The 16,099-nt window shown below is 42.2% G+C and overlaps 1 protein-coding gene across 4 annotated transcripts; it reads right to left on the bottom strand.

Moving 5' to 3' along the window:
* Positions 1-6,046: 6,046 nt before the first annotated feature.
* ORMDL1 (ORMDL sphingolipid biosynthesis regulator 1) lies at positions 6,047-16,083 on the bottom strand. Of its 4 annotated transcripts, none has more exons than XM_035136010.3 (4): positions 15,654-16,083; positions 13,164-13,351; positions 9,749-9,900; positions 6,047-7,903 (listed from the first exon to the last, which is right to left on the bottom strand). In XM_035136010.3, exons 2-4 carry the CDS (start codon positions 13,335-13,337, stop codon positions 7,768-7,770), a joined length of 462 nt encoding a protein of 153 aa, XP_034991901.1. In that variant the 5' UTR covers positions 13,338-13,351; positions 15,654-16,083; the 3' UTR covers positions 6,047-7,767. The 4 variants fall into 4 exon arrangements, with proteins under 4 accessions (XP_034991901.1, XP_034991891.1, XP_034991872.1 ...); XM_035136000.3 differs by having other exon boundaries at positions 15,738-16,083; XM_035135981.3 differs by having other exon boundaries at positions 15,975-16,083.
* Between the last annotated feature and the right edge of the window lie 16 nt (positions 16,084-16,099).

Here is a 16,099-nt window from a genome sequence, read left to right as displayed (position 1 = left end):
GAGGGCGTGGAGCTGAATGGGGTCTGGCGGCGGGAGCTTGAAGGGAGCAGTTTTAGCTACGATTATTCTTTGTTTTCTGTGCTGCATTTTGCATGCATGACGCTTTTTCTTTTTTCTTTTGGTAGGGAATCAAGCAGGGAATTAGAAAGGGGGGAAACATTTCCCCCGCGCTTGCTTTCTAGAAGGGATTTTCCAAACAATATTGCAAAGTTTATAGTAGATGGTCCTAACTGCATAATAATATTGGCGCTTTAAAAAAAATAATCCAAAATGGCGTACAATTTTGGGGCAGCCAAAAATGCACACCATAATTACAAACCTTTGACTTCTCAAGGGCTCTGAATCAGACTATGGCAAACAAAATCAAGGATGGGAGGAATTATCGGGTTGAAGAATTCTGGGGAACTGGAAAGCTTGCATTCTGCACCCTTATGTAATATTTTAATTGGTTGGGGCAGCCGCCAGACCTGAAAGAAAACTTTCCTTTTCTATAAAATAGGAACTCTGCCTTCCTTTGTCCTCTGCTTCACCCAACTCCCACAACCATGACATTAAAAAAAAAAAAACCCAATGAGGTGACCGAGCATATTTTGGAATAAAAGAGTCAGGAGCCCATGAATCAGAATGCTTCTGTTCTTAATCATGATGTGCGAGCCTGTAGTGTAGAGTGGTATATGCTGCTTTCTAAAGATAATTCAGAGTTATTCCTGGTCTCAATGCAAGTCTTGTCCTGTCCCTTTCACTCACCAAAATCTTTGCCCAACAGTAAACACTGGACTAGATGAGCCCTGAACCAGCAGGCTCTTATATTACATTTGCATGCATTACAGGGGATTGATCCCTCAGGATCCCTTCCAACCCTATGAATTGATTATTTTATCTGTCCTTATTAAAACTTTCCCACCCCTTTAGGCCGCATATACAGGCCATACACTTCAAGCGTGTTCAACATTTCATTATGCTTTTATATAATGTGCTGGACGGCACCCAGAGTGGCTGGGAAAACCCCGTCAGATGGGCGGGGTATAAATGATAATTATTAACATAATTATTAAATTATTATGAGCACAAACAAACCCATAGAAGCCTGTGAAATGTCCAACATCCTTAATGAACCAGTTACCAGGATGGTTAGAGGTAAGTGGTGTGCCTGCAATGTATGGTGGCTTTGCAGTTAGTCTGGATTTGCACAGCTGTTATCTTTTCCTTAGGAATATTATTTAAGAGGAAAAAAGAAGCTAAATGGGGCTTACATTACAGTATTTTTCTTTGGTCCTTCCCCCCCCCCCCATATATTGCATGTACACCCATAAATTTACAAGGCAAACACACACATAAGTACAGTGGTACCTCTGGTTGCGAACGGGATCTATTCTGGAGGCCTGTTCGCAACATGAAAAGGCCGCAACATGAAGTGCCGCGTCTGCGCACGTGCGTGATGCAATTCGGTGCTCATGCACAGAGCGCTATTTAGCACATGCGCCAAACCTGGAAGTAACCCATTCCAGGTTCGGCGCGTCCGTATCCTGAAAAGACGTAACCCACAGCAGACGCAACATGAGGTATGACTGTATATAAAGCATCTGAAAAAGTACAGGAGAGCAATCCTGAAACCATGTTGACTCTCCCAAACTGACCTCAAATATTTATCTGCGAGGAGTAAGGAAATGGGAAAGCCTCTCCATTGTCTTTTGCTTATTGTCTTCAGGGCAGGTAGGTAGCCGTGTTGGTCTGAGTCGAAGCAAAATAAAAAATTCCTCCAGTAGCACCTTAAAGACCAACTAAGTTTTTATTTTGGTATGAGCTTTCGTGTGCATGCACACTTCTTCAGATACAGTACACGAAAGCTCATACCAAAATAAAAACTTAGTTGGTCTTTAAGGTGCTACTGAAGAAATTTTTTAATTTGTCTTAAGGGTGTATTTGTGCATGAATAGGGTGAGCCTGTGACCTGGAATCAGGAACTAAGTATTTAGCATCTTAAAAGGAATGGCCAGGCTGCCCAGGTAGAGGAATCAGTGGCTATTATGTATCAGGTATCCTGACAAACAGGAATTTTGTTGGAGACTGCCTCCTCCTTGATGTTTATATGATGTTTCGGGGGGGGGGGGTCTTGGGCTCCAGGGTGGGCAATTTAAAAAGTCTATATAAGGGCTTGCGCACCATTGTTCTGGGTGCCTCCTGCGTGTGGTTGTGAGCACCCTGTTGCAACAGTTAATAAAGATCAGGCTTACTAGCTGCCTTGCTTCTCAATATTCTCTGGTTGGCCTCTGTTATTTTCTCCTTCCAATAGGGGACCTACTTAAGGACTTTATACGGGCTCTTGGATACTCCATAAGGGAAAAGGAGCAGTATTTTCTTATAACAACCCAAATTTCTGTTTGTTAGTACCTACTTTTTCCATTATAGAAAAACAATATGCATATGCAAAATACACACCCCGATACAATATCAGAGCAAAAGCAGACTGAAAGGAAGTAAGCCACAGCAGAAACTTCAAGAGCTTATGGATGCAAGCGTTCAAACTCCATAAGTCAGGTAAGCTGTCACATGATCTCCCAAACATGAAGCTGCATAATATTCTATTTTTGGGTATTTGGAAAGAAGATGTCTTCAACAAAATGAGTCACTTTGTATCCAAAGTCCAGGCCAGTTCTGAATGTTGTCGCTTTCCTTGTGTTATCTTGAATGATAGTAGGGTCAAAAGCCTTCACAAACAGCAACTGATTTTTTTAAAAAAAACACGTGGCTGTACAAAGCTTCTGTCACTCACTTTTTTAGCGTTGCTGAGATATAGCGCTCAGGCACATTTATCCCATTAAATCCTCTTTATTGTTCAAGCTGAAGGTAAACATTCCTTAGATATATTTATGTATCTGGGTGGCTTAGCCTCTAATTCGAAAACTAGTTACTCGCATTTATTTTGTCCAGCTGAAACAATTATTTAGTCCGTAAAAGGGCTCGGAATAACTTGCCCCCCAAAATAGCATGCAGCACACCACATGAAAGGGCAATCAGTTGTTCCTCTAATAATTTCTAGTTACACAGTTCTTGCTACATAACGATTTAGTAAGTTAATAACCACCCTGCATTCAAATCAGTAGTCATATTTACAGTTAAAACAGTATTTGATCCACTATTGTCATATACCCTGTTTCTCATATTTTAAGACATACCCATAAAATAAGCCACAGCAGGATTTTTAAGCATTTAAGGAATATAAGCCATACCCCGAAAATAAGACATAGTGATAGGCGCAGCAGCAATGCCGGCCGCGGCAGGAGGAGGAGGAAAAAAATAAGACATCCCTTGAAAATAAGCCATAGTGTGTTTTTTTTAGGAAAAAATAAATATAAGACATGTCTTATGAGAAACACGGTACTGTAAATGCACGACTAATATTGAGCTTGTGACCGCAATGTCCTGTCTGCTTTTTTCTTTAAAAAACTTTAATATAACTACTCTAAAACTTCCTTTGGAATTTGCAGCAACTTACAAGTGGGAACAGTATTCTAGAATTCAATTTTAAAATCAGTTGTTAGGGTTAGGAGGTATAGCCACTAAAGGACTGATTTATATTACGTCTTTAGAAATTATTTTAGTACCAATAATAATAATAATAATAATTTATTATTTATATCCCACCCTTCTGACTGGGTTTCCCCAACCACTCTGAGTGGCTCCCAACAGAATTAATGATGATGATGATGATGATGATAATAATAATAATAATAACAATAATAATAATATAAAAGTGATAAAACATCAGACATTAAAAACTTCCCCAAACAGTTCTTTAGAAATTACACAGAAGGCAGAATTTCATCAGGTTTGGGTGGCTCCCCATTCCCAATGGGCTATACAAGTTCTCTAGGCAACCCTAGTTGTACTATAGTCAGAAAATTGAAAAGTTTGTCATTTGGAATATTATGCAAAAAGTTACTTTATTTAATGCTGGAAAAGTGTATTGTATCAGATTTAAATATTGCAGTGGCTGATAATGAAACAATGTTTGCATTTAGGATCTGTTAGTCCATAACTGCTAATTTTAAACGAACTAATAAAGTGCTCATCTAGCGAATGGGCAGGACATTCCCATCTGCTCACTATTTCTGTTAGCAACATACAGTGGTACCTCAGGGTAAGTACTTAATTGGTTCCAGAAGTCCGTATTTAATCTGAAGCGTACTTAACCTGAAGCGAACTTTCCAATTGAAAGTAATGGGAAGTGGATTAATCCGTTCCAGACGATGAAAAGCACCCCCTAAAACAGCAATTTAACACGAATTTTGCTAATGAGACCATTGATCCATAAAATGAAGGCAATAATCAATGTACAGTGGTACCTCAGGTTAAGTACTTAATTGGTTCTGGATGTCCGTACTTAACCTGAAGCGAACTTTCCCATTGAAAGTAATGGGAAGTGGATTAATCCGTTCCAGACGGGTCCGTGGAGTACTTAACTTGAAAGTACTCAACCTGAAGTGTACTTAATCCGAGGAATGACACTAGTTGGTAGAGATAGGATATAGGCCAGGGGTAGGCAACCTAAGGCCCGGGAGCCAGATGTGGCCCAATCGCCCACGGACAGTCCGGGAATCAGTGTTTTTACATGAGTAGAATGTTTCCTTTATTTAAAATGCATCTCTGGGTTATTTGTGGGGCATAGGAATTAGTTCATTTTTTCCCCTTCAAAATATAGTCTTGCCCCCCACATGGTCTGAGCGAAGCCCCCCTGCTGGAAAAGGTTGCTGACCCCTGATATAGGCCTAGAGATCAAGGCAAAGTGCAGGCAACCTCTTACTTCACATTTCCCTCTCCACTCTGCATGGTTACTGGGAAGGACGTGAAATACTACTGAGATTCAGTTCATGAACTATGATCTGCCCATCAAGTCTTATACTATGTACTTTGGAATAAAGTTCAGTATGTTGTGCATGACCTGCACTACTTTGCCTTAGGGTTTTCAGTTTTAATTCTTTAAATGTTATAATACTGCAACTTGGTGAAGGCTCACTGGAATACGACTATGCAAACCAAACCCAGTGACTCAGGTTAGCTGTCTGATTAAGACTCACTTGATGCATGAGTAATTTCAATGGGGTAATAGTTACTCTCTCCACTTCAGCTTTCAGCAGAATCAAAAAGAAAATACAAGTGAAAAGTGGAAGAGGCAAGCCTAAATGATGACTTAGGTAAAGGTACCCCTGACCATTAGGTCCAGTCGCGGATGACTCTGGGGTTGTGGCGCTCATCCAAGGGAGCCGGTGTACAGCTTCCAGGTCATGTGGCCAGCATGACTAAGCTGCTTCTGGCAAACCAGAGCAGCACAGGGAAACGCTGTTTACCTTCCCACTGTAGTGGTACATATTTATCTACTTGCACTTTGACGTGCTTTTGAATTGCTAGATTGGCAGGAGCTGGGACAGTGCAATGGGAGCTCACCCTGTCGTGGGGATTCGAACCGCCGACCTTCTGATCGGCAAGCCCTAGGCTCTGTGGTTTAATCCACAGCGCCACCCGCGTCCCAAATGATGACTTAGGCAACCCTTAAAAAAGTCATTTGTCTACACATGACGGGCAGAAATAAATGGGAGTGTAGGAACTGTAGTGCCTTAAGACTGTCAGAAAGGTTGTACCTGCATAGCAGTAACCAGAGGAGGAATGACCTCTGGGAGGAATGCAGAGAAAAGGGACACCGTGGTATATCTGCAGCAGCACAACCAGACGCCTTCATCTGCCCTAGCTGCAACGAAACCTATCTCTCCCCTATTGGCCTCTACTGCCACAGCAGGCGCCGTAACCTTCCAACAGTTTGACTTCAAACCCAAAGGCGCACTCCTCCACTGTCTCCCAAGGCAGATGGATGCTAATAGTGACCCGTATGTATCTTTCTTGCCACATCATAGCCATCTAACGTGACAATTTTCACATAAGGTCAGGCATCTCACATTGTGTAGGCAAGCCTTAACCTGCCATGTTAGCTTATGGGAGGGAAGCAAAAATGGAGCATCGATGAATTCATTTTTTAAACAAATGAAACGACTTCTTAGGGCATTTTTTCTTTAATCTGAATAAATCACAGAAATCAGATTTGAGGGAAAATGTCAAAAGGCAGACAGAAAACCCTTACCACATCAATGTCTCAGATAATTGTTGAAAATGCTTCTTACTCAATTCATACATTTTTAGTATGTAGTGTTTCAAACACTAGCCCTACATTACAACTATAATTCTATTTACAATTTGTTATGCTTGCATTTTTTTGGTACAGTGAACTGCACTTAACAATGTACTGTATTGATATGATCAGTCTCAAAGTCATTCACTTTATTAATATAAAACATTGATATTTTAACAGACATTTTCAGAGTCCAAGGAAAGTACAGTTTATTGAAGGTAGCCCATTAGTGCATAATCACTACTAGCTTGAATTCACTCGTCTCTGTAGGCAATGAGGCAGAGTTTTAATTGAAGCAAGGTGCGTCTCTTTGCTACCAAGTCACAGCCGTTCCCCATTCAACAGGGGGAAACACATGCCTCTTCCTTGGGTTACACAAAATGTTTTCTCCAAGAGGTATTTGCCATATCAGGTAGTAGCAAACACTGAAACAAAGACCTTAAGCTCTTAAGGCAAAATTTTCCCCAGTTTACACAGTTCTAATCAAGCCTACAGTCCACCCTTAATTTTCACAATTTGCGTAAAGCACAAGGGGGTGGGTGCGGAAATCTGGAGGCAACACATTATGGTGTCGTGTGTTACCCATCGCGTGGCAATTTCTAGCTGAGTACAGGCAATGAATGTTTTGCACGTGTCCAATATGTGTGTGATTGCACACGTGCGACAAGGAAGTATCCGGAAAAGGGGGGGCGTGGGCACAACAGGGCAGAGCGGGCTTATGCGAACTCAGCCGATGCACACGGGGGTCAGGTCCTTAACCCCCGTGCAAAATGGTTGTTGCCTGTACAAGGCCAGATATTCTACTGGAGACAGCGTTTCTACTAACTGAAACAGGGCTCTCATTTTTGCGAGCAATCTCCGGAAGTGAAAAATTATTTAGCGGTTTGCACTGAAGGCAAAGCCAAAGCAGAAAAGAACCCAGTTCTACAGATCATTTTGTAAGTTTAGATACTCTGAATGTTTCAGAATGGTCAGCTTTGTCTGGAAAACATTGATTTGGTTTAAATTTGTATGAAACAAAGACTTTAAATTTGACCTCAGCCCCCTGAACTTAAATCCATTACAATGGAGTCACAGCACTTGCTTTTGTTGTTAACCTGGCAACTCCTGCAGCTGGAGATAAAATCCTGGATGTAAAATAATAAAATTAAAAAACACCCAAAAAGCATTACAATGGAGAACTGGGGCAATTCCCCCTTCTTTTCCCAAAGCACTTTGCGTTGCCACAGCTGTCTTAAGTTTGTGAAACATTATGCCTATGCTTCAATCAAATTACTCATTCTCCTTTTGAGACTCATTTATGCTAGCTTGGCATATATCCTGCAAGTGCACCTAACATAATAGAACTAGGCCTGCCTAGCTCCTTATGCCTTTCCTCCAAAGATATACCACTTAAGTTTGATACGTCTTCAGAAAGTCTTATTCCTCTCCCGCATAGCTTTGAAAGAATAGCACACATCTTGGGAGTAGAAAGTCTTGTTGTAGATTATTAGATAAGTGGCACTGCAAACTGTTCCTTCTGCCAAAGGAAACAAGCAGCCAATACCATGTTGTGGTCAGATTGCTCTTAGTTTCGTTTCTCCTGCTTAATACTTGTTGATCCCAAAGATTCTGACTCCATGCAGCTGTGGCAACTTAGGAATAAGTACGCTTAAGAGAGAAACCGTGTTTAGGATGAAATGTGCCGGATCATATTTTGTGTAGAAGCTTGCCAGGAAATACCTGCAGAAAAACAAAGGGGGAGTTAATAAGGATATAAGGACAGGGCAGAAGGAAAGAAATTTATTTTTAATGAAGGACATGCATAAAGTTACCACTTCAGAACTGACAATTGGTTCAAGGGGAAAATCTCAGCAAAGAATATGCATTTATTACAAAATATTTCCAACTGCAGAAGTCACAGGAACTTTTAAGAGATTAGACCAGGGGTAGGCAACCTAAGGCCTGGGGGCCGGATGCAGCCCGATCTCCTTCTGAATCAGGCCCGTGGACGGTCTGAGAATCAGCGGTTTTTTTACATGAGCAGAATGTGTGCTTTTATTTAAAATGCATCTCTGGGTTATTTGTGGGGCCGGCCTGGAGTTTTCACATGAGCAGAATGTGTGCTTTTATTTAAAATGCATCTCTGGGTTATTTGTGGGGCATAGGAATTCATTCGTTGTCCCCCCCCCAAAAAAAATATAGTCCAGCCCCCCACATGGTTTGAGGGATGGTGGACTGGCCCATAGTTGAAAAAGGTTGCTGATTGCTGACCCCTGGGTTAGACTTTCTGGTATGTGCCTTGCAAGACAATTAGCATCCATTCACCAAAGCACTTTCCCCAAGCACTCAAACCATCATATACAATATCTCATAAATCATTACAACGAGTAGGAAGCTAAGGGAGTGGGAATGCAGACAGTGACTTACCTACAACAAATTGCCATGTTTATACTACGGTATAAACCAGGGTCCCCCAAACTAAGGCCCAGGGGCCGGATGCAGCCCAATCGCCTTCTAAATCCGGCCCGCGGACGGTCCAGGAATCAGCATGTTTTTTACATGAGTAGAATGTGTCCTTTTATTTAAAATGCATCTCTGGGTTATTTGTGGGGCATAGGAATTAATTCATTTTTTTTTCAAAATATAGTCCGGTGCCCCCACAAGGTCCGAGGGATAGTGGACCGGCCCCCTGCTGAAAAAGTTTGCTGACCCCTGGTATAAACGGTTTATACAGTTGTACCTCTACTTACAAATAACTCTACTTATGAATGTTTCTACTTACAAGCGGAGCTCCATTCGCCATCTTGGATGCAGTTTAGATAGGATTTTTTCTACTTACGAATTTTTAGATAGGGTTGCTTATGAATTTTTTCTCCCAGTGCATTCCTATGGGATTCGACTTACAATTTTTTTCGACTTACAAATGTGCGTTCGGAACGCATTAAATTCATAAGTAGAGGTACCACTGCATACGGTAGCTGAATGCCAGCAGTCTACTTGAGATATTTCAGGTTGTTGCGTAATGTATTTGCAATACCTACTGAGCTGCCAATGGACAAATGCATTCCCCTGTATAGTTCATGTCTCACAATCTAGGTTGCTTGTTTCAGAAAACAGATGATCAATAGAGTGCCCACAGGGCATTCTTAATACTTGTAAGCATTACCATCCCGTAGTAATAAGGTTGCTCAAAGTTTGACTCTGGCTTAGAATACCATGGGTACTGCATTAGTTGGTTGAAACGAAAGATCAAAGAAGAGGAAAAAAAACAATTAAGAGTCTTCATTACAGTAAGTGTGTGTATCCTGAGGGCAGGAACAGCAATAAGGTTATGTTTCTAAGCAGCTAAACAGAAAGAAAATGAGTTCTTTTGTTTGAGGAATTACTGGACTCAGTGGGACTTACTTCTGAGTAGACAAGGAAAGGATTGTGTAAAACCTATGTGACCCCAATATTATTTTTTTGCAGATTTCACACATTGTTACCCTATGCAGTAACTGGTTTTCCCCATCAAATATTACTGTTGGATAATTCCCAGACTACAAATACTGCCATAGTTGAACTTCAAAAAACAAAGAAACCTACAAAATAATTGGCGAGATTGTGAAGAATTTCCGGGAGGATGTGAACTGCACGCCGTAGTCCAGCTGCTCCCAATGCGTCAGCAGTCTTGCTTTGCCTTGGTCAGGTGTTTCAAATGGTGTCCCCTTTACAGCATGCAAAAATACATACATTCCCTGTGCAGAAAAAATAAAAGGCAAGCTATGGCATTATTAGAAAACCACACAGAACCTCTGCGAGAAATAATCATGCCACATTAAGAACTGCTATTGAACGAAAAGAGGAATTTGTTCAGTGTTTGCGTATGTTACACATGCTCGACCAATGACTACGCAGAAATGCCAAGACAAATGGCGATTGTCCTCAGTGGCTGGCCTCCATGTCACACACCCCTTAGCTTATTATTTTGGAAAAGTTACAAGGTAGGTAGCCGTGTTGGTCTGAGTCGAAGCAAAATAAAAAAAAATCCTAAAAAACTAAGTTTTTATTTTGGTATGAGCTTTCGTGTGCATGCACACTTCTTCAGATACACAGATTCTTCAGTGTATCTGAAGAAGTGTGCATGCACACGAAAGCTCATACCAAAATAAAAACTTAGTTGGTCTTTAAGGTGCTACTAAAGGAATTTTTTTATTTTATTTTGGAAAAGTTGAATAGTTGATAAAGAAATGGACTGTGTGGTCCTTTTCTCAAAACTGAGTGAGTGGGGGTGGCTAACTTCAGCCAAAGCAAAATTTGTGGTCCTGCAAGACTCCTGATTTTGAGCAGCAACAACAACAAAGGAGGGTGTGTGTGTTACAAGTACACATAACACTGGATGAGACGAAGGGGAGAGGTTTAAAGTTCTCTACTCTCTTTAGGGCTTTAATGGGGATCCAGACTGTTTCTTCCCTGCCTATCAGACTGAACATGTGAGGATCCCTTCTCTTCAGCTGATCTGCACAGAGGCGGGGACCTAAACTAACGTTTGAAGGCAGCAATTTAAGTAAATCCCAGTGAACGCTAAGGGCCTTGTTTCTGAAAAGAACTGCCCAGGATTGAGCTGCAAGTCACACCAATGTTGGGGAAATTCGCAGCTGGGTGTGGGACCCAAATAAGCTGATTTAAAGGCAATTTAAGTATCAAGTCATTTGTTTCTCAAGTATGTCTCTTTAGGTGTCAAGAGTGTTAAGTGTCCTCAATAGCCCACTCCTTCAACTGAAGGAGAACATAGCATTCCAACCTCCCATTTTCTAGGGGTTTCAAAGTCAAAATGGTTTCGTAAGGTTCTCCAATCTCTGCATTGGTCCTATGCAAAACAGGTTGAATTCCCAGGCTGCACCCTGTTGGGAAATTTCTGAAATGTTAAGCAGCATATAAATGTTTTCAATAAATAAAACAATCAAGTCTGTGATACCTAAAGCACACGCGCAGGACAAGGCGGCTTCTGAATCTTCACTCTAAATCACCTTTTCCCCCTCAACCACAAACTGAAGGTGCAAATTGAAGGCAGGGCCCGAAATATGACTTTGTTGTTGTGGTCTCTCAACATGAACTCCCTTTCTCCATATATCATTTGTCCCCTTTTCAATATCAAAAAGTACAGGAAGACTATTTTAATGTTCCAGATGCTTTTAGGAACAGCACTTGAGGTTTTTTCCTCAGAGAAGAGTGAAAGAAAAGGTAAGTCTATAAGCTGGTACTAGAAAGCAATAATTTTATTAAAATAATGGCCAGTGTGTTTCTGGAGCAAAAGCAGCTCACTTAAAATTATTTCCCCTCCCTATAACCTACATGTTAATTAATAACAGATAATGTACAAATTATTTGCAGTCTTAACACCTCACATTTCTCCATCATAGTGACTGAAATCGAGCAAGTTATCCGCTTGTCACAATCAACACTTAATTCTACAGGCAGCATCAATACTGGCCAAGAGTAATTCATCAGCGCCGAGACATTTTATAGGTACGGCACTTAGTAATATTCCCAAATATGCCTCTTGTGTCAGAAGTTGTAAATTTGACTCTTTAAATGTGACATTTAAGGTAAACAAAATAAGAAGCCACTTTGCTTTAATCAACAAAATGCCTCCCTGCATAACATTATTCAGAGATTTGCCTGCATCAGCTAAGTCTCTCGGTCCTTTCTAATGACCCCAGAGGCCTAGGCCCTGAGGTGGCACTTTGTTTATCCCGGGGAATAGCATTTCTCATTAAGATTTTACTGCATGCTTAACATGTGCCAAACAATAGCGAAGAGTTTGCAAAATTAAAACCCTGCAGTTGCACACGAGGACCAAAGCCCATCTATATGAAGGTGGTGGCTTCAGTAATGTACGGCTTGCAACCTAACCCCATCTCTGTGGAGTTAGCGCTGGACAGGCAAGAAGGAGCATGCAAGAAGTTGTGCTCCGCTTGCTGTCTCTGTCTAACAGATGTCCTTTCCACAAAGAATGGGAAATTATTAACCCAGAGCCCCATTATCTTCACAGAGACCTCTGCAGAACTCTCCCATTCCTCTATGGAGGAGCTAGTCGGAGAGCAGGCTTCTTTTCTTGCAGTGGCTAAGTGCCTACTACAGTACTCCTTCAAGAAATGCAAGAGGACCCCAGAAGCCCTCCTGGCCATTTTCAAAGGGACGAGCACATGCAGGCCAGTAGGGAAGTCGCCCATGGGTTATTGAAGGACTCTAGACAGGGCTTCTTCAAACTCGGCCCTCCATATGTTTTTGGTCTACAACTCCCATGATCCCTAGCTAGCAGGACCAGTGGTCAGGGATGGTGGGAATTGTAGTCTCAAAACATCTGGAGGGCTGAGTTTGAGGAAGCCTGCTCTAGACTCTGCCAGTTGTGGGCAGCAAGTAATGGCGCCATCAGGAGGCGAACTACAACCCACAAGCAGCTTAGTTGGGGAGAATCCAGCGCCTTGGATTGAACGCAATTGTTGCTCTAGAGCAGGTTTCCTCAACCTCAGCCCTCCAGATGTTTTTGGCCAACAATTCCCATGATCTCTAGCTAGCAGGACCAGTGGTCAGGGATGATGGGAATTGTAGTCTCAAAACATCTGGAGGGCCGAGGTTAAGGGAACCTGCTCTAGAGGTCCAACAAAGTCATTTAAATTCCTCATGAGTTTTCAGATGAGCAAGAGTACTTTCAATGGCCATTTTATTTGAATATTCCTAATGTTTACTTTTGTTCTTGTTTTATGTCCTTGGGTGTGTTAAGAGCCCCCCCCCAAAAAAATCATTCTGCATCCAGACGATGAGATTAGAAGCTTTATTTATCATCTTGTGAACAGAAGGATTTGCTCCAATTCCATTTCTGTTTTGACTAATTTCAAGACAATATTCGGCAGTCTCAAACTGTTTTCTGGGAAAGGAGCCTTCCCGGGCCTCTACCTCGTAACAGGTATCTTTGTATCTTCACCTTTCTTTCTCCATTGCTTTGTAGGGTACTTACCAAATTGTGAATAACATTGGTTAAGGTCCACGCAACCGGAACACTGAAGAACGGGATGCTGAGCAAGACAATATGGAGCAAGCCAACCCCAAGAGCGTATGTGAGCCACATTCCTCTGCTGTTCATTACTCTTGTGTTGGGGTTTACTTCACTGTGGGCAACCCCGACGTTCATCTTCTTTTCTTATTCTGAAAAGTAATATTGCAGAAAGGTTGACAGAAAGTACGCTTTGTCAGGGGTTACCTGTTGCATTCTACCCACCACTGGGCAGACTATAGACGTGATCATAACCAGTAATTGCTGCACAAAACACCTTTAGCATCTTTCTCATAGGTTAAAACGATATACCATATGGTTTTTAAAAACAGTATATCACCAACTTTTGGCTTGCTTTTTAACTGTGCTGCAAAATTACATACATGGTATCTCCATTTTTACAAGTAGACCTATCCCTACCCGGCAGCAATGTTTGTGGCTTAGTGAGAAGTGCTCGAGTTCAGAGGCACTTTGGTTTCAACAGACTTGAGTTTCATTTGCCTTCAAGGCAACAAAAATTGCACATATATCACATTCACACCTCCCCTGCAAACAAAGAGTTAAGACTGATGGAAGTTAAATAAGCTTTTTGAATGTTTATAAGCTGTCAGTTTTAGAGGTTGCTGCAATTTTATGCAGTTAGTCAATCACAGATCAATTTTATGACCTCCCATAGAAGAAATATGTATATTCCTGCGTATAAGACTACTTTTTAACCCAGGGAAATCTTCTCAAAGTCAGGGGTCGTCTTATACGCCAGGTCGTATTTCTTATACGGCGAGTATATCCCAAACTCTATATTTTAACTAGAAAAGTTGGGGGTCGTCTTATACGCCCAGTCATCTTATACGCCGGAATATACGGTAAGTCCGTCCCCCCAAATCAGGGAAATAGGTTTTGCAAGGCTATCCTAGAAAGCGTAGTCAATTCCCTCCTCAGAAATACTCATAATTTAACCATAAAATGTCAACAGTGGTTAACATTGCCTAAACATCAAGCTTAAAAAAACATACTGAATGCTTATTTCAATGCACTATACGTAATGTGAAATCAGTCACAGAATTCTGTATACACAAAAAGGTCAATTTAAGAACAGGTAAAAAGGTAAAGGATCCCTGGACGATATCATTTCTAGATTTGTTTGTATTTTGGATGAAAGAAGATGAGAGAGTGTAAGATTATCAATTTCCTAAAACTCAGTCTTCTTCTTTTTTAAAAAGAGAGTTCAATTGCATCTTCTTAATAATGGGATCCAGTTTTGTCATTCAAGAAATGACTGACACTAAGGATGAGAATAATTTACATTAACCAAGTATGTTGGGAATAGAGACTTTGTGGAAAGCCTGTGTCAGGTTCGAGTCTTATTTCCAAGGAGACACTAGCAAGTGTGTTGTCAATTTTAAACAGAACGTTCACTCTCCATTTTCCCTTTTCCTAATCATACTAGGAGACGCATAATACCTGACTGGTGAAGGATGCCTCCTTAAAAACAATGTTCATTTAGGCTCTGGTCCCTCCAATATGTGGATACTCACCCACCTGAGTCCCCAAATGAGAATATACATAGTTTAATGTAAATTGACCACACACACAACTGAGTAACAATTATCCTCAAGACTACGAGAGCCAGATCCTCAAGACAAATGAGTACCTGTACAAGACCCAAGCCACATCAGCACATAGACCATAGCTGCCAAGTTTTCCCTTTTCTCGCAAGGAAGCCTATTCAGCACAATGGAAAATCCCTTTAAAAAAGGGATAACTTGGCAGCTATGCATAGACTTAGGGCATTATAAAAAAAATGTGCGTACTTGAAAATTAATCACTGTCCCAATAAATCAACCGAGGCTCATCTAGCAGTAAAACTGCATACTTTCAAGCGAGTTGAACTTTTTAGAACTGGAGATGTTTGGAGTGCTAGCTTCACTAAAACCAAAGCTCTAAAACGGCTTTAATGGCAAGTATACGGGCATGTCGCTTGCAAACAACATCTGACTATAAAAGAAAGCTGAGAAGAACTCTTTCCCAATAGTTTGCTTCCAGGGCGAGAGGCCATTGTTTCACCACGTTCTAAAATGTGCACGCCTCGGGGTGCATTCCTGCTTGCAACAGGACAGACAATTACGTCTCTCTCTAGCCTATGGGGTGCAGTATACAGTACAGTATATGGAGAAAAGGTAAAAATCGTTTCTTCCTCCTCCTCCGGTTCACACCCCAATATGGGCCAAGCAAAACTGCACGTCTATTTCCCCCCAACTCCGCACAGCTCAAGCCACTTTTTGCGTTCAGCAACCACGCACTAGCAGCCACCACCACCACCGTGTATTTGTTTCGGCAACGTCTGCATTCATTTCTCTCTCTTCGCCAGCAGCACACCATCGCCACCACTTCCGACACCCTGATCATGACAGATGCAACGGGCACGGCCCGAGAAATGACGGCAGCTTAGCTTACTGAGGATCCTTTGTCTGGAAGCAGAAAGGTGCGCCTTTGCGAAAAGAAAGGGCACACCTCTAAAGCATTACTGCATTTAAATACCAGAGGCAGCGGCAGCAGCAAGACGAGGCCTCCGAGTCCGTGCAATGCCTATAGGACGCAGACGCAGCAGCAGCAGGGCGCTCTGCATTGTTCCCCGAAGGGTGCAGCCGCCTTTTGTTGCGCAGAGGAGCCGCGCTTGCACGGAGCGCACGGCCCCGCGCACCGCCGCCACCAGTTGCATAACGACGGCCTTCGCGCCGAGGGCGCGCGCGCACACACAACCATCCATGCACCTACCCGCCCCGCGGAACAGCGCGCCTTCTTCGCCCTTACCGGGAAGGGGAGATGCACTGGGCGACGGACCCTCCTCGGCAGCCCCGGCTCGCTGAGAACACTGCCCGCCCCTTCTGGCCACCGCCGTG

The sequence above is a fragment of the Zootoca vivipara genome, chromosome 1 (genome assembly GCF_965207765.1).
Source record: "Zootoca vivipara chromosome 1, rZooViv2.hap1.1, whole genome shotgun sequence".
NCBI lineage: Eukaryota > Metazoa > Chordata > Lepidosauria > Squamata > Lacertidae > Zootoca > Zootoca vivipara.
The sequence above is the reverse complement of the archived record's forward strand: the minus strand, read 5'-3'. Positions and strand labels throughout refer to the sequence as shown.